Source organism: Leuresthes tenuis, unplaced genomic scaffold (genome assembly GCF_036924035.1).
Source record: "Leuresthes tenuis unplaced genomic scaffold, fLeuTen1.0.hap1 SCAF_28, whole genome shotgun sequence".
Taxonomy (NCBI): domain Eukaryota; kingdom Metazoa; phylum Chordata; class Actinopteri; order Atheriniformes; family Atherinopsidae; genus Leuresthes; species Leuresthes tenuis.
In genome coordinates, this window is record NW_027325382.1 from 124918 (window position 1) to 148446 (window position 23529).

General features: G+C 41.9%; 1 protein-coding gene across 2 annotated transcripts; it reads left to right on the top strand.

The window, feature by feature from the left end:
- The first annotated feature begins 826 nt into the window (after positions 1–826).
- ucmaa (upper zone of growth plate and cartilage matrix associated a) lies at positions 827–22577 on the top strand. Of its 2 annotated transcripts, XM_072379105.1 has the most exons (6): positions 827–1104; positions 7150–7512; positions 9763–9822; positions 9903–9995; positions 13671–13769; positions 22199–22577. In XM_072379105.1, the coding sequence occupies exons 2-6, from the start codon at positions 7461–7463 to the stop codon at positions 22285–22287; spliced, it is 393 nt and encodes a 130-aa protein (XP_072235206.1). In that variant the 5' UTR covers positions 827–1104; positions 7150–7460; the 3' UTR covers positions 22288–22577. The 2 variants fall into 2 exon arrangements, with proteins under 2 accessions (XP_072235206.1, XP_072235207.1); XM_072379106.1 differs by lacking the exon at positions 827–1104 and having other exon boundaries at positions 6914–7512.
- Positions 22578–23529: the final 952 nt, after the last annotated feature.

Genomic DNA, 23529 nt, shown 5'->3' on the forward strand with positions numbered 1-23529 from the left:
GTCAGGTTAACTGGTGACTCTACCTTTATCCTACGAATGGCTGTGAGTGTGGATGTCCAGGTGTAGCCCCCCTCTCATCCAATGACAGCTGCTCTCATCCAATGACAGCTGCTCTCATCCAACGACAGCTGCTCTCATCCAATGACAGCTGCTCTCATCCAACGACAGCTGCTCTCATCCAACGACAGCTGCTCTCATCCAACGACAGCTGCTCTCATCCAATGACAGCTGCTCTCATCCAATGACAGCTGCTCTCATCCAACGACAGCTGCTCTCATCCAACGACAGCTGCTCTCATCCAACGACAGCTGCTCTCATCCAACGACAGCTGCTCTCATCCAACGACAGCTGCTCTCATCCAACGACAGCTGCTCTCATCCAACGACAGCTGCTCTCATCCAATGACAGCTGCTCTCATCCAATGACAGCTGCTCTCATCCAATGACAGCTGCTCTCATCCAATGACAGCTGCTCTCATCCAATGACAGCTGCTCTCATCCAATGACAGCTGCTCTCATCCCATGACAGCTGCTCTCATCCAATGACAGCTGCTCTCATCCAATGACAGCTGCTCTCATCCAATGACAGCTGCTCTCATCCAATGACAGCTGCTGCTCTCATCCAATGACAGCTGCTGCTCTCATCCAATGACAGCTGCTCTCATCCAATGACAGCTGCTCTCATCCAATGACAGCTGCTCTCATCCAACGACAGCTGCTCTCATCCAACGACAGCTGCTCTCGTCCAATGACAGCTGCTCTCATCCAATGACAGCTGCTCTCATCCAATGACAGCTGCTCTCATCCAATGACAGCTGCTCTCATCCAATGACAGCTGCTCTCATCCAATGACAGCTGCTCTCATCCAATGACAGCTGCTCTCATCCAATGACAGCTGCTCTCATCCAATGACAGCTGGGAAAAGGCTGCAGCCCCCCCATGACCGAGTTGGATTAAGCGGGAAGGAAAATGGACGGAAGAAGTAGCCGAGTTAATCCAGAAGACTCCTGGAACAACGTGGACAGATCAGACCAAAGGGAAGATGTTTGGTCATGATGTGATAGTGATGGACTGTCAGGTGTGATGCTGAAGGACCCAGATTCAGGTATAAATGGAAACAAATCTAAACTCACAAAACAAAACTTGAAACAAACAAAAACCCGACTGGGACTCTGATGATAACGATAAACCTGACATGGACAACAAGGCCAAACCTGATGCACAGCATGAGAGGCTCTGGGGAAGATGATGAACCAACCTGGAGACTAAATACAGAGGAGGGGGATTTAATGCAGCTGAGGGAAGCAAAAAGAGTCAAACACTAAAGACTAAACAGGAACATAAAACATGACTAAACTGACAGTTATAATCTCATCCATCAGGTTTCATTAGCAGATAACTGATTATTCAGCATAAAACAGGATTCAATTCAGTTCAGTTCAGTTCAGTTTTATTTATAAAGCGCCAGATTACAACAAAATGTCATCTCAAGGCACTTAAATAATAAAGTCCAAATCAAGCCAATTGGAATTCAATTCATTGTAATTATAATCCAATGAAATCCAATTAAATAATTTAAAAATAATCCAATTCATTCATATGGAGCCAATTCAAAAATAATATCCGAGCTGGAAAGGGACGCCCAATAATAAGGAATTACAGTAGACCTTTCAGTTGGAGTAACAAACATCATGCTGGGGTACCTAAATGCTGTTAATAATAGGATCTATGTGGAAGAGTTCTTCTTCTTACAATGTTTGCTGCTTTCTGTAGCTGAATAGGAGTTTATATTAAAAGAAAATGGATCTTATTACAATTAAATAAGCACTAAAATGCAAGTAGATACGAAATAAAAGAAACTGCATAGAATATAAAGGATGCTGAAAAATGGTACAAAAATGAGTTATGGTCAATAATATAATAATAAATAACAGGAGATACACAGTAAAGTAACACTGTACAATGTTAAAGCAGAGCTTTAAGTTACTTTAAATCCTAAAATAATGATAATAATAAACTAAACTAAACTATAGAGAGTTAGTATCTTACTGGATCTGTTTGGTTTAGTACAGAGTCTGGTAAACACACAGTTTCAGGTCCAATACTCACAGTCAGGCTCAATGAGAGCAGCTGTTTCTACATATTTTCAGAGGCCAGTTATTTCCTGGCTCCTGGAACCCCTAAAATATAAAAGCACCCTTCTGATCCAGCACACAGGAGTGAATCCATGCAGACGTAGAGCTTTAAACAGGATTTTTGTTTAAAAGCCAGAGTCTTGGTTTAATTAAAAAGTTGTTGTTCACACCACAGAAGAAGAAGGTGAGAGAGAAAGTGCTGCCTTAAACTGATTCCACTCATGCACATCAGATGCCTTCTTGGCTATAAAAACGTGCACAGTCGTGCACAGTCGTGCACAGTCGCAGGCACGCAGGTCTGGCTGCAGCCTCGTGCTCTGCTGGATGTTCTCCACACCTCACATCTGCCCAGTTTCCTTCAGAGAAAACAGATTTCAGCACATCGCAGAGTCTATGATAAAACCGAAGAATTTCAGCATATCCTGTCGGAGACCAGCTGAAGGCAGCAGAAAGCCCAGTTTAGAGGAACGTGATGTGCAGGTAAACCCTGATCATCCACAGCTGGAATGCTAATTAATGGGTTCAGCACATCAACAACCTGCACAAACACATTTACAGTTTCATTCCTGAAGCACAAAGAGGTAACATTACAGAACTGCTGGGCTGCTAGTTCATGTCTGAGTTATGGAACAGAGGTTGGACCCTGACTTTACAAAGTGTAACTGACACAAACATCTCAAGTCCTTCTGCACACAGCAGAAGTTAAGGAATGTGTTTCTACACAAAGAGTGTAATTAGCTGGAGGTGACCCTGTGAGCTAGATGAAGAGTTCCTATGACCCAAACAGCTACAGAATGACACTCCTCATGTCTGCGGATCTGATGCATTTAGATCTTCTGCACAGAGACACTTTAAACTGCTGCACCTGGCAGAGACTCATCGCCAACTCCACCTTCCTCCGGTTCAGAGCCAGGGCCTCAGGTTGGGAGCCGACTTTCATCCCGGCTGCTTCACACTCCGCTGGGAACTGAAGGTCATGGCTTGAAGAAGCCAGCAGAACCACATCATCTGCAAAAAGAAGAGCTAAAACCCTGAGGTTCCCAAACCAGACGCCCTCCTTCCCCCGACTCCACCTCCAGATCCTGTCCATGAAAACCACAAACAGGACCAGTGACAACGGGCAGCCTGGTGGAGTCCAACATGCACCGTGATCCAAGAACCTGGACACAACTCTGACTTATTCAGGGACTGAGGAAATGCACACAGTACAGTTTCCTTAAACACATTAAGGCAATAACAAAGTCAGCCGACTGTCACCTTCAGAATATATCAAGGCTAAAAGATCTGAGCAGGACCTGGAGGAACCGGTCCCTGCATTCATCTTCAGTCGGTTTGATTATTGTAAAAGAATCTTTAAAAAGTCAGTCAGACACCTGCAGCTCCTCCAGAACTCAGCTGCTGGAGTCCTACTGAGACCAAAGAAGTGGAGCAGCTCAGTCCAGCTGTGAGGGCTTTACACCGGCTGCAGGTCCATCAGAGGATAGACTTTAAAGTTCTGCTGCTGGTCCATCAGAGGATAGACTTTAAAGTTCTGATGCTGGTCCATCAGAGGATAGACTTTAAGGTTCTGATGCCGGTCCATCAGAGGATAGACTTTAAGGTTCTGATGCCGGTCCATCAGAGGATAGACTTTAAGGTTCTGATGCCGGTCCATCAGAGGATAGACTTTAAAGTTCTGATGCCGGTCCATCAGAGGATAGACTTTAAGGTTCTGATGCTGGTCCATCAGAGGATAGACTTTAAGGTTCTGATGCTGGTCCATCAGAGGATAGACTTTAAAGTTCTGATGCCGGTCCATCAGAGGATAGACTTTAAAGTTCCGATGCTGCTCCATCGGAGGATAGACTTTAAGGTTCCGATGCTGGTCCATCAGAGGATAGACTTTAAAGTTCTGATGCCGGTCCATCAGAGGATAGACTTTAAAGTTCTGATGCCGGTCCATCAGAGGATAGACTTTAAAGTTCTGATGCTGCTCCATCGGAGGATAGACTTTAAGGTTCCGATGCCGGTCCATCAGAGGATAGACTTTAAGGTTCTGATGCTGGTCCATCAGAGGATAGACTTTAAAGTTCTGATGCCGGTCCATCAGAGGATAGACTTTAAAGTTCTGATGCCGGTCCATCAGAGGATAGACTTTAAAGTTCTGATGCCGGTCCATCAGAGGATAGACTTTAAAGTTCTGATGCCGGTCCATCAGAGGATAGACTTTAAAGTTCTGATGCCGGTCCATCAGAGGATAGACTTTAAGGTTCTGATGCCGGTCCATCAGAGGATAGACTTTAAGGTTCTGATGCCGGTCCATCAGAGGATAGACTTTAAAGTTCTGATGCTGGTCCATCAGAGGATAGACTTTAAGGTTCTGATGCCGGTCCATCAGAGGATAGACTTTAAGGTTCTGATGCCGGTCCATCAGAGGATAGACTTTAAGGTTCTGATGCCGGTCCATCAGAGGATAGACTTTAAAGTTCTGATGCCGGTCCATCAGAGGATAGACTTTAAAGTTCTGCTGCCGGTCCATCAGAGGATAGACTTTAAGGTTCTGATGCTGGTCCATCAGAGGATAGACTTTAAAGTTCTGCTGCCGGTCCATCAGAGGATAGACTTTAAAGTTCTGATGCCGGTCCATCGGAGGATAGACTTTAAAGTTCTGCTGCCGGTCCATCGGAGGATAGACTTTAAGGTTCTGATGCCGGTCCATCAGAGGATAGACTTTAAAGTTCTGATGCCGGTCCATCAGAGGATAGACTTTAAAGTTCTGATGCTGGTCCATCAGAGGATAGACTTTAAGGTTCTGATGCCGGTCCATCAGAGGATAGACTTTAAAGTTCTGATGCCGGTCCATCGGAGGATAGACTTTAAAGTTCTGCTGCCGGTCCATCGGAGGATAGACTTTAAGGTTCTGATGCCGGTCCATCAGAGGATAGACTTTAAAGTTCTGATGCCGGTCCATCGGAGGATAGACTTTAAAGTTCTGATGCCGGTCCATCGGAGGATAGACTTTAAAGTTCTGATGCCGGTCCATCGGAGGATAGACTTTAAAGTTCTGCTGCCGGTCCATCGGAGGATAGACTTTAAGGTTCTGATGCCGGTCCATCAGAGGATAGACTTTAAAGTTCTGATGCCGGTCCATCAGAGGATAGACTTTAAAGTTCTGATGCTGGTCCATCAGAGGATAGACTTTAAGGTTCTGATGCCGGTCCATCAGAGGATAGACTTTAAGGTTCTGATGCCGGTCCATCAGAGGATAGACTTTAAAGTTCTGATGCTGGTCCATCAGAGGATAGACTTTAAGGTTCTGATGCCGGTCCATCAGAGGATAGACTTTAAGGTTCTGATGTTGGTCCATCAGAGGATAGACTTTAAAGTTCTGATGCCGGTCCATCAGAGGATAGACTTTAAAGTTCTGATGCCGGTCCATCAGAGGATAGACTTTAAAGTTCTGATGCCGGTCCATCAGAGGATAGACTTTAAGGTTCTGATGCCGGTCCATCAGAGGATAGACTTTAAGGTTCTGATGCCGGTCCATCAGAGGATAGACTTTAAGGTTCTGATGCCGGTCCATCAGAGGATAGACTTTAAAGTTCTGATGCTGGTCCATCAGAGGATAGACTTTAAGGTTCTGATGCCGGTCCATCAGAGGATAGACTTTAAGGTTCTGATGCTGGTCCATCAGAGGATAGACTTTAAGGTTCTGATGCCGGTCCATCAGAGGATAGACTTTAAAGTTCTGATGCCGGTCCATCAGAGGATAGACTTTAAAGTTCTGCTGCCGGTCCATCAGAGGATAGACTTTAAGGTTCTGCTGCCGGTCCATCAGAGGATAGACCTTAAAGTTCTGATGCCGGTCCATCAGAGGATAGACTTTAAGGTTCTGATGCTGGTCCATAAAGCTCTGACCTCTGACCTCCTGACCCTCTATGAACCTCCCAGACCCCTCAGGTCATCTGGATCCGGTTCTTTATCAGTTCCCAGAGTCAGAACCAGACCTGGAGAAGCTGCATTCAGCTTCTATGCTCCACATGTCTGGAACTAACTCCCAGAAAGCCTCAGATCAGCTGAAACTCTCAGGATTTAAGTCCAGGTTGAAGAAACTTTTGAATAAGCTTGAGTTTAAAAATGGAATCATGTTTTAACTCCTGATTTTATCTATTGTTCTTATTTCCTTCTTTTGTTTAAATTGTAAATCCTGCTTTTTATTTCCTCTGTTTAATGTCTCTGTGAAGCTCTTTGAATCCCCTTGTTGTTGAATTGTTCTATAAAATAAACCTGCCTTGCCGCTGCTCGTCTTTCACCACTTTAATGGATATATTGTGCAAACAGCCCAGCTCCTCTGCACCATCTGTATATGAAGGGAGAGGACAGGTGAGAATGATTTGAGTTGATTGGCAGAAAGGAGGTCGGCACAGGAAGTGAGCTGGAAACCGTGACTCTTCTATCCAATCAGAATTCTTCAAAGCAGAGACGTCGCCTCTTTCTGGCCTTTATAAAGAATATAAGTCTTCAGATAAGATAAAGTTTATTTGTTAAAGGAGGAATTCTTGTGCAGAGGGCAGAGAAGGAGTGAACATTACAAACTAAAACAATAAAAATGATAAAGTATCAATAAATATCAGACGCTTTACACCTTTCTGAGGTCCAGTGAAATCTTTTGAAGCCCCCACTGTCCTGTTTTCATGTTTTAGTAACGGGTTCAGGCTCACTGCCAACCCGAAGGCTGTGAGAACACAGAGAACGGCAGCAGCCAAACTGAGAAGACGACATATCGAACAGACTGGAGCACTTACTGACCAAACAGTTCAGTATGATCTAAAAAAATGAAGAAATAGAAACACCTCTTCGGCCAATTGAAGCGTAAGGGAGGAACTGAGATTATTGTCCACCAGGTATTTAATTCATGTCTCATCAGGCTCTGAGAGTCCTGAAGAACAGAAAGTCTGACCTCCACCATCACCTCGCCACATCAGCACGGGAACTCCTCCCAAACATTTATATCTGGTCTTTGGGTTCTACTTCAGGTTCTGTTCTGATACCAAGACGGGCTTTAGCCTGAAGAGTAGAGAACTCCCATCGCTCCTCCCTCCATGCCTTCATCCCCTCCCCTTGGAAAGTCAAATCCCTGCAGGGTCCCTCCAGAAACCTTCTTCCTCCTCCCTCTCCCTCCCTCTCCCTCCCTCTCCCCCCTCCCTCCCTCTCCCACTCCCTCCCCCCTTCCTCCTCCCACTCCCTCCCTCTCCCCCCTTCCTTCCTCCTTCCATCTCTCTCTCCTCTGTCAGTCAAAGTCCAAAAGCTGATCAGTCCTGCAGAGATTTTGCTTTTCTTCCTCAAAATGATTCGAGAGCTTGTCCTGTTACTGCTGTCCACCCTCATCATCCTCACCTGTAAGTATCTTCCATGGTCGGGGGGGGGGGGTTTGGGATTTAACATCGTAAGGAGAGATGAGCAAAATAGTTTTCAAGGTGTAAAACATTGATATGTACGGTCATCCTTCAGAATCTGAGGAAACATTTCAGAATCCTGACAGATAAATGATTCTAAAATGAATGGTTTTCCTCTCTAACTGTGATTACACAATAATTATGGATCATTTATGCCATCATACAAATGACTCCACTGAGGCAGTGATTAGGTCTGTCTGCCAAAGATAAAAGCAGAACCCATCAAATGTTGTCGTAGGTCTGGATTACTTTACAGATGAGGGAATTAGAATATTTTATAAATGGTTTATCTCATGATTCTGTTCTTTGAGTAAAATGTTCTGATCTGTTGCAGCGTTTTTGGGGGGATCCCCTAATGAGATACAAAGCTGTGAAAAATGAAAACAGAAAGCAATCATTTGAAAATCTAATAAATCAATATTTAAAGGAGCAGCTGTTCGACAGATTCTGTCATTTTTGTGACTTCTCAAGTTCTGAGGTCACTTTTAGAGATAACAATTATAAATAGATGTTACATTTGGTTAGATATTCTGTGAAAAGATAACTTACAGTGAATGTTAGTTGTTCTGCATTATATTAGTAATAAAAGCTAACGTTAGCTACGTAAGGCTAAAGGCTTAGTCTGATAGCGGGTTAGCATTAGCAGGATCAACATGTCACAGCTTGTTAGGTTTATTACCAGCAGGTCAGTAACATGGTTGGGTATAAAAAGAGTCTCTCAGAGGTTCAAGAGCCATTTCATAAAAATATTCCTCAGACTTTGAATATTCCATCATCTACAGAACTTAAAATTATCAAGACATCTCAGGCAGCTCTGTATTAAAACAGAACCTGATTCTGTCCTGGATCCCAGCCTGGGCTCAGTTCCAGGAATCACCGTCTGAGAACAGCTCAGCGTAACGTCCACAGATGCAGGTTAAAGCTCCATCAGGCAGAGAAGGAGCCACATGTGGACATGATCCAGAAACTGCCGTCTTCTCCGGACCGAAGCTCATTACAATGGACTGAGGTAGAGAGGAAACTGTTCTGTGGACAGATGGATCAGAACCTGAAATTCTGTTTGGAACTCATGGTCCTGCAGACTAAAGAGGAGACGGACGGTCCAATCAAAGCTGAAAGGTTTTAGCCACATCTGCCCCCATCTTCAGGGAAGGCCTTGCATATTTCAGCAGGACAGAGTTAAACCACATCTGTTCCAGCAGCACGGCTCTGCAGTGGAAGAGTCCGGTGCTGCACTGACCTGCTGCAGTCCAGCTGTTTCACCCCCTGAAAACAGTTCAAATACAACAGAGAAGACCCAGGAATCCTCTATCAGACAGGAAGGGGACAAGATTCCTCTCCCAAGGGTCCAGCAGCGCGTCTCCTCAGTTCCAGATGTTTACAGATGTTGTTAGCAGAGGAGGGGATGCTGCACAGGGGAAACTTTCAGAGATATGTTGCTGCCATCAGATTCAAGATGAGCTCATCATTTTAATAAAATAGTAAAAAGTCTAACTCTCAACTTGTTTTCTATGTTCTGTTGTGAGTAAAATGATGGTTTACGACCATATTAGTCCAGTGCTCAGGTCTGGAACCAGGAAATACGACCATATTAGTCCAGAGCTCAGGTCTAGTACCAGGAAATACGACCATATTAGTCCAGAGCTCAGGTCTAGAACCAGGAAATACGACCATATTAGTCCAGAGCTCAGGTCTAGAACCAGGAAATACGACCATATTAGTCCAGAGCTCAGGTCTAGAACCAGGAAATAAGACCATATTAGTCCAGTGCTCAGGTCTAGGACCAGGAAATACGACCATATTAGTCCAGAGCTCAGGTCTAGAACCAGGAAATACGACCATATTAGTCCAGAGCTCAGGTCTAGAACCAGGAAATAAGACCATATTAGTCCAGTGCTCAGGTCTAGGACCAGGAAATACGACCATATTAGTCCAGTGCTCAGGTCTAGAACCAGGAAATACGACCATATTAGTCCAGAGCTCAGGACTAGAACCAGGAAATAAGACCATATTAGTCCAGTGCTCAGGACTAGTAAGGCTTATAAATCATTACATTCTGTTTTTATTATTTTACACCCTAACCCTTATTCACATTAAGTGTCCCAACTCTTCTGGAACTGAGATTGTATTTGGGTTTCCATGTTTCCAACAGTGACAGCATCAGAATAAACTCATTTCTCCTTTCTTGTGCAGTTTCCAGTGTGGTGAGGAGCACAGCAGTACCTGATGGCTCACAGCCAGCCGACCCTAAAGGTCATGCCTTTTCAGCTCTTTTTGCTACTTTGCATGACTCCTGCCTCACGAGGTGTTAACCTTTGAACTCTGACCTTCAGGTGCTGCAGGGCAGGTGTTCGTGCCCGGGTTGGAAGCCTCAAACTTCTTCAAACGCCGCAGTCGCCGTTCAGTCCAGTACTACGAGTTCCAAGGTATGTGTTCAGGGTCTGTTTGTCTGGAGTCACCACAACACGGGGCGGTTGAATCTTTCCTGTAGAAAATCAACAGAATGATATGTGGATTGGTCTGGTTGTGTTATGGTTAACATCCCCATGCATTATCAGAGTTCTGCTGTGGACACATTTAACCTCCCTTTAAGAAGCTGTGATGGTGTCAGTGTGCGTTGGTATATTGGTTGGTGGTTAGACTATAACACGGTTTGTTTTTAATGCAAAAGAAACCCCAGCAGGTGTATAGTTTTATAAAGTCGCAGCTCTTAAATAGGAGTCTGGCTCACATTCACAAGCTGGAAGCTGCAGAAGGAGTCACAGGGAACTATGGAGAGGATTTCTCTGTACAAACAGCCCATTATTGCACTGCCAGCTTCAAACACAACACCGATGCCCTTTAAAAGCAGCTGATCACAGTGTTTCAGGACAATCTCACAAACACATTCATGTTTTTTAGTAACATATATATTTATAGTATCCCTTTAAGTGAGGTAAGAATGTCCAAACTTGCCAAAATGCTGAAGACGTGAAGTATTTCCATCTTTTCACTGAGGTGGAAAACCCATTAGAGAAGTCCTTAAGCAGTCCTCCAGACTCCGTCTGTGGGTCTTTAATCTCAGCTGCCTATCAGAGCTAAACTTGACTGAATAAAAAGGGTTGATCGTGTTTATCTGTCGTCTGTATATGTCAGAAAGTTGTCGTTTGGGTAATTCAGCTTCAACGGAGCAGCTGACTTAGTCTAAAAAGGACCAAAGGAAGCTGAAAACAAATTCATTTGCTCACCATTTATGAAAAAGACCAACAAATCGAGTAGATGAGAAGTTTCCAACAGATGCTGGTGATTGCATAACCTGGTCCCCTGCCACATGTTCCTTTCACCTACTGAGAAGTGTATTGCTTAGAAAGTCTTCTGATTAGTGAACTACTTTAGCGTAGTAGGAAAAACACGTTTGACTGAATGCTAATGTGAGAATACCTAAAGTGGCTTATTAAGCATCTATGTGCAGCAGTTTGGTCTCAATGCTAACACCAGCATGCTAACAGGGACAACACTACTGGGATGTTTAGCAGGTGTGATTTGGCATGCTAATTAACACTAAAAGAAAAACTAGTGATAGCTGCTTTCCCCATAATTAGAGGATTTTTTTTGTGTATCAAACTAAAAAGTTCCTTCAAACCATCAGTTTTATGTGGTTTTATTGTTTCCATAAAACTCAATGTAAAAACAGAATGAAGCTTTATTCTCATTACATCACTACAAAACTCGAAAGTCAAGTAACTTAATAGATTCACGAGTGGAAAGTTCAAATACTGTTGGCTAACAATAATATTTAACTCACATAGTTAGCGATAATGCTAGCTGTGCTAGCTGTGTAAAGCATAGAGTTCCAAACATCTTTTGAGCAAAGCTAATTCATTGAACTAGCTACACAGCCTATTTCTGACCATGAAGAAAGCTTTTACTCTAAATTAAAGTGGTGTGTTCAAATGTGAGTGGATACCTCAATGTCCTTGATTTTATGGCTTTTCATACAAGCGCTGCTTGCATTTGTTCTGTCGTAATCAGAACCGCCAACCAAAAACTAACTTCTTCTAGCTCTTACAGTGTGAGATCATGGCTAAAAAGTAAGTTTATCTCTGGCCTAAAACCCTGCAAAGGTTAGTTAATTTCATCTTTACATGTCATTTCGTGTGCAGCTTTACAACAACAGGCTTTTCTTCAGTCCAGCAGGGGGCAGTAATGTGGAAAACACTCATGACTTGTACAGCATAAAGCCCAGTTTATTCTTCTCCGTCACGTCGACAGCAGAGACGAGACGCCGTTATTGAGCATTTCAAGTTCTGCGTCGGGGGAACTCACCATGCCGCTGTGTGGGGGGGGGTGTTTGTGTGGTTTCAGGTTATAGCCGAATCCTTGCTTTTTCCTCCGGTCACAGTTAACAACAGTAACCAACGGCAACCAAGGTGGAGCAGCTGGATTTGCAGCTGGAGCTCATCAATACTGAAGAACAAAGGCTTAAATTGCAAATGTTGAAGCAGGCGACAGAGAAGACGTCTGCGGAGGTGGGGGGGGTCTGTGTGACCGGCCGAGGCTGAACGGGTGAATTTATAACTCTGGTTCATCCACTGAGGACCCGGATGAACAAATGCACTTTCCATACTTTCGAAGGTCAACGGGCCGATTTTAAGTGTTTTAAGACCGGAAAAAGCAGCTGAAATGACATTCTGAGTGGACCAATCACAGGCCTTACGGGTAGTTAAGATATTTTATCTATAATATCTTCAACGCCGTAGCTGCACCGTCAAAATGACGGAGAGCCATAAACTAGGCTTTATGCTGGAATCATTACAGCATCAGTATGTTTATACCAGTGATCGGAACACGACTCACTAACAGCACAATATCAAGAACAGGAAGTCCGTCATTCTTACACAAAAACAACGACACAACTCTACTTTTTTCTTTGATTTTGAAACATTTGCATTATGTGAACCCTTCTGATGGATTGAACAGATGTGTGAAGAGGTGGACCTGATGTCATTCTCTTGCTGTTTTGATTTTTAAACACACCCAACCCAGCCAGGAAGCTCACAAAATGTCACTTAAAATCAAGAGTTGCACAACCCGATGCCAACAAATATAAGTCTCTGCTGAGTGAGATCCCTGAGTCACTGCCGGAGGAAGGATGAGATAAATAGATAATAAATAGAGATAGATTGTATAAAGGAGATTGAAAACAGGCCAGCGAGCCTATTGATCCTGAGCAACTTTGTGTTGATGTGCAACAAGCAAACTTTTTACTGAAATAAAATGCTGCAAATAGTGGCAAATTCAAACTGTTTCCGTGCTTTAAAAAGTATTAGACCCTAGGGGGAGCATGCTGCTAACATAGCTCATGAAAATCTCATTACAGGGTGAATTTATCTCTATTACAGGGAAGAATTAAGTTCCAACCAGGCTCAGGAGAAGTCCTGACACTTTATCAGTCCGTCTAATCTAAACCGTTTAATGATAAGACAGCAAGGTAGAAACAAACAGGGAAGAAACACATAAAACTATTTACTGCTGAGAGATTTGTTGTGTTAGGGTGAGTCTGGCTGTGAGTTTCCAACAGCCAAACCCAGGCCTCTGTGGAGTGAAAGTGGGTCTGTGTGTTACATTAAATGCTGTGATGTCAGCCTGACATTCAGTTTGTTAAATGAGGGCCTAATAATGTCTGAAATATACAGAGGCTGTCCTGTCTGCCCAGGATAGAGCAACTGATAAGAGTAAACCCAACAAAACCTCATTTAGCTGATACTTTAGATATTTAACCACATTTTAAAGTGAATATTTTCCCAAAATGTTGCCATGTTAAATACAAAAAATGCAGCTTTGGTGGAAACTTTGGTTTAGATGCGATTCTTTTTTTCCTTTGCTTCAGAGAAAAGGTTTTAAGGGCTAAAAATCCTGCAGATAATGACAAATCAAGACAAATAAAGTTGAAAAATGTTTTAAATAATGTTTTTTACTCATGTTGTGAAACAAATGCCAAGTTAGCACCTCAAGGGTATGGCTACAAGATGGTGTGTTCATGGATATAATCTAAGTCTGGATTGTGTATCTAATTACTGCATAAAAACCTTAATTTGTCCTCTCTGAACTTCTTATTAAAGCTGAACAGAGACAGAAGCGGGCAGCCAGTGAGCGAATGAGAGAGTACAACGAGGAACAAAGGAACGAGTACGAGACCTACGCCGAGGAGGACCGTGATGGTAAGACCTGCTGCTCTCATTTCCATTTAAAATGCTTGCATTTAGTCTGTCTTACTTCCTAAAAAAGGCAGAAAGTGGAAAAATAATCCCAAATCAATTCAGCACAGGGCTGAGAAAAGAAACCGCGCTGCTCATAATGAGGGCCAATCCCAGCAGATCCCAGCTGAAAACATTTACTGGAATGAGAGTGAGGGACACAGCTTGGGTTAGGATCTAGGGTGGAAGAGTCTGTGGACCGCAGTAGAAACTTCACACCAATTCAAAGCGTCCATTTGTGGTCCACCAAAAGCTCCCAATCTTCCCTGTGATAGTCAGAAAGCTGTGATCTGGTTTCTAAACTAAGAACTACTAACCACGATGATGTGACTTGGCTTTAAATGGGAACCACTCAGGGTTTGGGGTGGAATTTATAGAGGAAAACAAAAAGATCTCTGCCAGCTCAATTTATCCATGGACAACGGTAAATTTGAACTATTAGTTTTCTTTAATGTATTTTTTTTAACCAAAAACATCATGCAGAGAATTATTCAAACCCTCTGTTGCTGTGAATTTCTTTAGATTCCATTTCTATTAATCTTAGTAATGTCTCACGTATTTTATAGCTCTGTAATCAAACAAATCAGTTACTTGTTGGTCACAAGTTATAGCTGAAACCAGAGAGCTTTGCTGACAAAGAAAGACTGTCTAGAAAGCCAGATCCAGGATTTCCCAGAGGATAATCAAAAACACAATGAGTTCCACATGGAAGAATCTCAGAGGATGCATTAGGAAGTGGCCCCTGTGCTGTCCAAGTCAAAGAGGAACCCAAAGTCAATCTAATTTATTTCACCAAGGCCACTCTGAGCAACTGAACCAAGAATAAGTCCAGTTGACCTTATTCAAGCTCTTTGGGTCACCATAACCAGGAAAGCTGAGAATCTCCTCTGAGCAACTGTGGCACCAGCATGAAGGCAGACGCCAAAGTGAACACAGAACTGGACTGGACTGCACACAGAGAGGATTCTGCACCCCCAGTTAAAAGGTTCTGATCCAGACACTGCCTCCCTTTCAGAGGAGAAGTCTGTGGTTGCCTGTGGGACAGTGCATCCTAATACTGTCTCGGACTGAGTTTTATTATTTTCTGGATCACAGAAGGTTCTGAGAAGCAGCTGCCAGCTAAGTTTGACATTGGTAAAATCTTTGTGAGACATCATGGTCCTGTAATGCCCCCCCCCCTGCAGCACCCTCAGTGAAATGAGCCTGTGAGTAACAGCTACTGACTGTAGAGTCGATGAAGGCGGGCCTGAAAGCAGATGAATCCCTTCTCATCGAACTGAACATCCTGATGTATTTTGACCTGTGTAAAAGAGGATGAAGATAGACCCACAGAAGCTCAGTCAGGCTCTTTCTGCATCAACATGCTTTTCATTTGGAGGAGCATTTAACCCCATGAACACCATCCCCACAGTTCAGCATGATTATGGGGTGGAATGCTTGTGGAGGGGTGTTTTTTTCATGTCAGCCAATGGGCCAGACATCATTAGAAAAGTGGACCACACAAAGATTCTGCATGTTCAGCCTTGGGCAGCTACGAGATAAAGCTTAAAAACAGGCAAAGTGTTCAGAGACGGTGAAGATTAATATCATCCCGGTCAAAATCCAGACCTGCATCCCATCCAGAATCGAGCCAAAGACCAGTGAGAGTTGGCTGCTTGGAAGGAAACAGAAAGAAATGCAGACTGGATCAGGAACTTATTCTGGGAACGGGCAGTTTTGGGCCTGAATATGTAGCCTTATCTGCCAGAGATGGATGACTTTTACTTCTTCAGCAGCTTAACACGGATGACTTTTACTTCTTCAGCAGCTTAAACACGGATGACTTTTACTTCTTTAGCAGCTTAAACACGGATGACTTTTACTTCTTTAGCAGCTTAAACACGGATGACTTTTACTTCTTTAGCAGCTTAAACACGGATGACTTTTACTTCTTTAGCAGCTTAAACACGGATGACTTTTACTTCTTTAGCAGCTTAAACACGGATGACTTTTACTTCTTCAGCAGCTTAAACACAGATGACTTTTACTTCTTCAGCAGCTTAAACACGGATGACTTTTACTTCTTCAGCAGCTTAAACACGGATGACTTTTACTTCTTCAGCAGCTTAAACACGGATGACTTTTACTTCTTTAGCAGCTTAAACACGGATGACTTTTACTTCTTTAGCAGCTTAAACACGGATGACTTTTACTTCTTTAGCAGCTTAAACACGGATGACTTTTACTTCTTTAGCAGCTTAAACACGGATGACTTTTACTTCTTCAGCAGCTTAAACACGGATGACTTTTACTTCTTCAGCAGCTTAAACACGGATGACTTTTACTTCTTTAGCAGCTTAAACACGGATGACTTTTACTTCTTTAGCAGCTTAAACACGGATGACTTTTACTTCTTTAGCAGCTTAAACACGGATGACTTTTACTTCTTCAGCAGCTTAAACACGGATGACTTTTACTTCTTCAGCAGCTTAAACACGGATGACTTTTACTTCTTTAGCAGCTTAAACACGGATGACTTTTACTTCTTTAGCAGCTTAAACACGGATGACTTTTACTTCTTCAGCAGCTTAACACGGATGACTTTTACTTCTTTAGCAGCTTAAACACGGATGACTTTTACTTCTTCAGCAGCTTAAACACGGATGACTTTTACTTCTTTAGCAGCTTAAACACGGATGACTTTTACTTCTTCAGCAGCTTAAACACGGATGACTTTTACTTCTTTAGCAGCTTAACACGGATGACTTTTACTTCTTTAGCAGCTTAAACACGGATGACTTTTACTTCTTTAGCAGCTTAAACACGGATGACTTTTACTTCTTTAGCAGCTTAAACACGGATGACTTTTACTTCTTTAGCAGCTTAAACACGGATGACTTTTACTTCTTTAGCAGCTTAAACACGGATGACTTTTACTTCTTCAGCAGCTTAAACACGGATGACTTTTACTTCTTCAGCAGCTTAAACACGGATGACTTTTACTTCTTTAGCAGCTTAAACACGGATGACTTTTACTTCTTTAGCAGCTTAAACACGGATGACTTTTACTTCTTCAGCAGCTTAACACGGATGACTTTTACTTCTTTAGCAGCTTAAACACGGATGACTTTTACTTCTTCAGCAGCTTAAACACGGATGACTTTTACTTCTTTAGCAGCTTAAACACGGATGACTTTTACTTCTTCAGCAGCTTAAACACGGATGACTTTTACTTCTTTAGCAGCTTAACACGGATGACTTTTACTTCTTTAGCAGCTTAACACGGATGACTTTTACTTCTTTAGCAGCTTAAACACGGATGACTTTTACTTCTTCAGCAGCTTAAACACGGATGACTTTTACTTCTTCAGCAGCTTAAACACGGATGACTTTTACTTCTTTAGCAGCTTAAACACGGATGACTTTTACTTCTTTAGCAGCTTAAACACGGATGACTTTTACTTCTTCAGCAGCTTAAACACGGATGACTTTTACTTCTTCAGCAGCTTAAACACGGATGACTTTTACTTCTTTAGCAGCTTAAACACGGATGACTTTTACTTCTTTAGCAGCTTAAACACGGATGACTTTTACTTCTTCAGCAGCTTAACACGGATGACTTTTACTTCTTTAGCAGCTTAAACACGGATGACTTTTACTTCTTTAGCAGCTTAAACACGGATGACTTTTACTTCTTTAGCAGCTTAAACACGGATGACTTTTACTTCTTCAGCAGCTTAAACACGGATGACTTTTACTTCTTTAGCAGCTTAAACACGGATGACTTTTACTTCTTTAGCAGCTTAACACGGATGACTTTTACTTCTTCAGCAGCTTAAACACGGATGACTTTTACTTCTTCAGCAGCTTAAACACGGATGACTTTTACTTCTTCAGCAGCTTAAACACGGATGACTTTTACTTCTTTAGCAGCTTAAACACGGATGACTTTTACTTCTTTAGCAGCTTAAACACGGATGACTTTTACTTCTTCAGCAGCTTAAACACGGATGACTTTTACTTCTTCAGCAGCTTAAACACGGATGACTTTTACTTCTTCAGCAGCTTAAACACGGATGACTTTTACTTCTTCAGCAGCTTAAACACGGATGACTTTTACTTCTTTAGCAGCTTAAACACGGATGACTTTTACTTCTTTAGCAGCTTAAACACGGATGACTTTTACTTCTTTAGCAGCTTAAACACGGATGACTTTTACTTCTTTAGCAGCTTAAACACGGATGACTTTTACTTCTTCAGCAGCTTAAACACGGATGACTTTTACTTCTTTAGCAGCTTAAACACGGATGACTTTTACTTCTTTAGCAGCTTAAACACGGATGACTTTTACTTCTTTAGCAGCTTAAACACGGATGACTTTTACTTCTTCAGCAGCTTAAACACGGATGACTTTTACTTCTTTAGCAGCTTAAACACGGATGACTTTTACTTCTTCAGCAGCTTAAACACGGATGACTTTTACTTCTTCAGCAGCTTAAACATGGATGACTTTTACTTCTTTAGCAGCTTAAACACGGATGACTTTTACTTCTTCAGCAGCTTAAACACGGATGACTTTTACTTCTTTAGCAGCTTAAACACGGATGACTTTTACTTCTTCAGCAGCTTAAACACGGATGACTTTTACTTCTTTAGCAGCTTAAACACGGATGACTTTTACTTCTTCAGCAGCTTAAACACGGATGACTTTTACTTCTTCAGCAGCTTAAACACGGATGACTTTTACTTCTTTAGCAGCTTAAACACGGATGACTTTTACTTCTTTAGCAGCTTAAACACGGATGACTTTTACTTCTTCAGCAGCTTAAACACGGATGACTTTTACTTCTTCAGCAGCTTAAACACGGATGACTTTTACTTCTTCAGCAGCTTAAACACGGATGACTTTTACTTCTTCAGCAGCTTAAACACGGATGACTTTTACTTCTTTAGCAGCTTAAACACGGATGACTTTTACTTCTTCAGCAGCTTAAACACGGATGACTTTTACTTCTTTAGCAGCTTAAACACGGATGACTTTTACTTCTTCAGCAGCTTAAACACGGATGACTTTTACTTCTTCAGCAGCTTAAACACGGATGACTTTTACTTCTTTAGCAGCTTAAACACGGATGACTTTTACTTCTTCAGCAGCTTAAACACGGATGACTTTTACTTCTTCAGCAGCTTAAACACGGATGACTTTTACTTCTTCAGCAGCTTAAACACGGATGACTTTTACTTCTTCAGCAGCTTAAACACGGATGACTTTTACTTCTTTAGCAGCTTAACACGGATGACTTTTACTTCTTTAGCAGCTTAAACACGGATGACTTTTACTTCTTTAGCAGCTTAACACGGATGACTTTTACTTCTTCAGCAGCTTAAACACGGATGACTTTTACTTCTTTAGCAGCTTAAACACGGATGACTTTTACTTCTTCAGCAGCTTAAACACGGATGACTTTTACTTCTTCAGCAGCTTAAACACGGATGACTTTTACTTCTTCAGCAGCTTAAACACGGATGACTTTTACTTCTTCAGCAGCTTAAACACGGATGACTTTTACTTCTTTAGCAGCTTAAACACGGATGACTTTTACTTCTTCAGCAGCTTAAACACGGATGACTTTTACTTCTTCAGCAGCTTAAACACGGATGACTTTTACTTCTTTAGCAGCTTAACACGGATGACTTTTACTTCTTTAGCAGCTTAAACACGGATGACTTTTACTTCTTTAGCAGCTTAACACGGATGACTTTTACTTCTTCAGCAGCTTAAACACGGATGACTTTTACTTCTTTAGCAGCTTAAACACGGATGACTTTTACTTCTTTAGCAGCTTAAACACGGATGACTTTTACTTCTTTAGCAGCTTAAACACGGATGACTTTTACTTCTTCAGCAGCTTAAACACGGATGACTTTTACTTCTTCAGCAGCTTAAACACGGATGACTTTTACTTCTTTAGCAGCTTAAACACGGATGACTTTTACTTCTTTAGCAGCTTAAACACGGATGACTTTTACTTCTTCAGCAGCTTAAACACGGATGACTTTTACTTCTTCAGCAGCTTAAACACGGATGACTTTTACTTCTTTAGCAGCTTAAACACGGATGACTTTTACTTCTTTAGCAGCTTAAACACGGATGACTTTTACTTCTTCAGCAGCTTAAACACGGATGACTTTTACTTCTTCAGCAGCTTAAACACGGATGACTTTTACTTCTTTAGCAGCTTAAACACGGATGACTTTTACTTCTTTAGCAGCTTAAACACGGATGACTTTTACTTCTTCAGCAGCTTAACACGGATGACTTTTACTTCTTTAGCAGCTTAAACACGGATGACTTTTACTTCTTTAGCAGCTTAAACACGGATGACTTTTACTTCTTTAGCAGCTTAAACACGGATGACTTTTACTTCTTCAGCAGCTTAAACACGGATGACTTTTACTTCTTCAGCAGCTTAAACACGGATGACTTTTACTTCTTTAGCAGCTTAAACACGGATGACTTTTACTTCTTCAGCAGCTTAAACACGGATGACTTTTACTTCTTCAGCAGCTTAAACACGGATGACTTTTACTTCTTCAGCAGCTTAAACACGGATGACTTTTACTTCTTCAGCAGCTTAAACATGGATGACTTTTACTTCTTTAGCAGCTTAACACGGATGACTTTTACTTCTTTAGCAGCTTAACACGGATGACTTTTACTTCTTTAGCAGCTTAAACACGGATGACTTTTACTTCTTTAGCAGCTTAACACGGATGACTTTTACTTCTTCAGCAGCTTAAACACGGATGACTTTTACTTCTTTAGTAGCTTAAACACGGATGACTTTTACTTCTTCAGCAGCTTAACACGGATGACTTTTACTTCTTTAGCAGCTTAAACACGGATGACTTTTACTTCTTCAGCAGCTTAAACACGGATGACTTTTACTTCTTTAGTAGCTTAAACACGGATGACTTTTACTTCTTCAGCAGCTTAAACACGGATGACTTTTACTTCTTCAGCAGCTTAAACACGGATGACTTTTACTTCTTCAGCAGCTTAAACACGGATGACTTTTACTTCTTTAGCAGCTTAAACACGGATGACTTTTACTTCTTTAGCAGCTTAACACGGATGACTTTTACTTCTTCAGCAGCTTAAACACGGATGACTTTTACTTCTTTAGCAGCTTAAACACGGATGACTTTTACTTCTTCAGCAGCTTAAACACGGATGACTTTTACTTCTTTAGTAGCTTAAACACGGATGACTTTTACTTCTTCAGCAGCTTAAACACGGATGACTTTTACTTCTTCAGCAGCTTAAACACGGATGACTTTTACTTCTTCAGCAGCTTAAACACGGATGACTTTTACTTCTTTAGCAGCTTAAACACGGATGACTTTTACTTCTTTAGCAGCTTAACACGGATGACTTTTACTTCTTCAGCAGCTTAAACACGGATGACTTTTACTTCTTTAGCAGCTTAACACGGATGACTTTTACTTCTTTAGCAGCTTAAACACGGATGACTTTTACTTCTTTAGCAGCTTAACACGGATGACTTTTACTTCTTCAGCAGCTTAAACACGGATGACTTTTACTTCTTTAGCAGCTTAAACACGGATGACTTTTACTTCTTTAGCAGCTTAAACACGGATGACTTTTACTTCTTTAGCAGCTTAAACACGGATGACTTTTACTTCTTCAGCAGCTTAAACACGGATGACTTTTACTTCTTCAGCAGCTTAAACACGGATGACTTTTACTTCTTCAGCAGCTTAAACACGGATGACTTTTACTTCTTTAGCAGCTTAAACACGGATGACTTTTACTTCTTCAGCAGCTTAACACGGATGACTTTTACTTCTTCAGCAGCTTAAACACGGATGACTTTTACTTCTTCAGCAGCTTAACACGGATGACTTTTACTTCTTCAGCAGCTTAAACACGGATGACTTTTACTTCTTTAGCAGCTTAAACACGGATGACTTTTACTTCTTTAGCAGCTTAAACACGGATGACTTTTACTTCTTTAGCAGCTTAAACACGGATGACTTTTACTTCTTTAGCAGCTTAAACACGGATGACTTTTACTTCTTTAGCAGCTTAAACACGGATGACTTTTACTTCTTTAGCAGCTTAAACACGGATGACTTTTACTTCTTTAGCAGCTTAAACACGGATGACTTTTACTTCTTCAGCAGCTTAAACACGGATGACTTTTACTTCTTCAGCAGCTTAAACACGGATGACTTTTACTTCTTCAGCAGCTTAACACGGATGACTTTTACTTCTTCAGCAGCTTAACACGGATGACTTTTACTTCTCGGTAATCAACACTGTAGCTCATAGACACTGCAGCTTTAGCATGAGCACACATAATAACCAAAGTGTTATCTTTAATCCACAGAGATAAACGAGAGGTCGAGCGAGACCAACGAGCAGCTGCGAGAGTATCACTACGACGGGCTCTATCCTCGCTCCCACTGGTTCCACTGAGCACGCTCAGTGTCGAGCAGAGCTGGGCTGCAGCACTACCTGTACCCTGGATTTCTTTCAGCTCCATTCATACACAACCTAAACTGTACAACACGTGTGATACTGTGTGCAGTTTGTATTGTGAGCTCAAAGTTTCGCAGGCTTCTTTTTCTGTGTCCATAGAAGCTTCACACGGCTACCTGCATCTGCCCGATGAACCCTATTAGAACCACCTTTTACATACTCAGTCTGCAAGGAGCGTCATGTCTTTCAGTCAAAATGACAAATAAAGATGTGTTTCCAGTATTTAACTCCCAGTGTCTGGTATTTGGAGCATTCGGGGGAAAGTGGGGCGGAACAAAGGAGAGGACGAGGTGGGCTGCAGAAGTCATCAGGATGCATGAATCCCACATTCCAGAGTGGCAAAATAAGACTCAAACTGGGAGGAGACTGAAGGAAGAGCACAAAGAGGAGAGCACAAACAGTATAAGGAACTGAAACCACAGCTCAAATCCAAAACCTTACATTCCCCCCATACTTATGTTTCCTCTGGCACTGATAGAGGAGCGGAGCCTGCTGTTTCAGAGCAGGTAAAGGCATCCACTTCATTGGAAGATGAGCTCTATTCTTCTCCTTTGGGTTCCCTAAGTTATACAACACGGTATGGCCTCAGAAACAGCTCCAGCAACATATTAAAACAAGAAATTAAACTTTACATGTACAAGTATGTGAGGCTCACCACATAAATGTGCTCAAATTCCTCGGACTCTATCCCTCCATTAGATGAAAATGACTCATTTTGACCTTTTATTTATCCAACTACAGCTTATGTTTTATTTCAATAAAGATAGTATACTTTTTCCATAAATGCTCTACTACTTTATCTATAGATAAAGTTAATCGTGGCGTCTCCCAGTGTTCAGTTTTAGATCCAACTCATTTTAATCCATTTACTGACAATAAAAGCGTCAGAAATCTGGGTGTCATTTCTGACCCGGATCTTATTCTGAGCATCATATCAGAAATGGTTTTCAACACCTTCAGAATATCACCAGAATACGCCCGTTTCTCTCTGAAACCAATGCAGTTATTTCCTCCAGAATCCATCACTGTGGCCTCCCTGAAGGGCTCAAACCGACACCAGCATTTAAACTATTAATAACCAACTACTTTTAAAGAAACCCAACCTTCATCCTTTAGTTTTCAACAATTTTAGACTCAATTCTTTCATTTTGATGAAAAACCTTTAGCTTTTATGAGAAG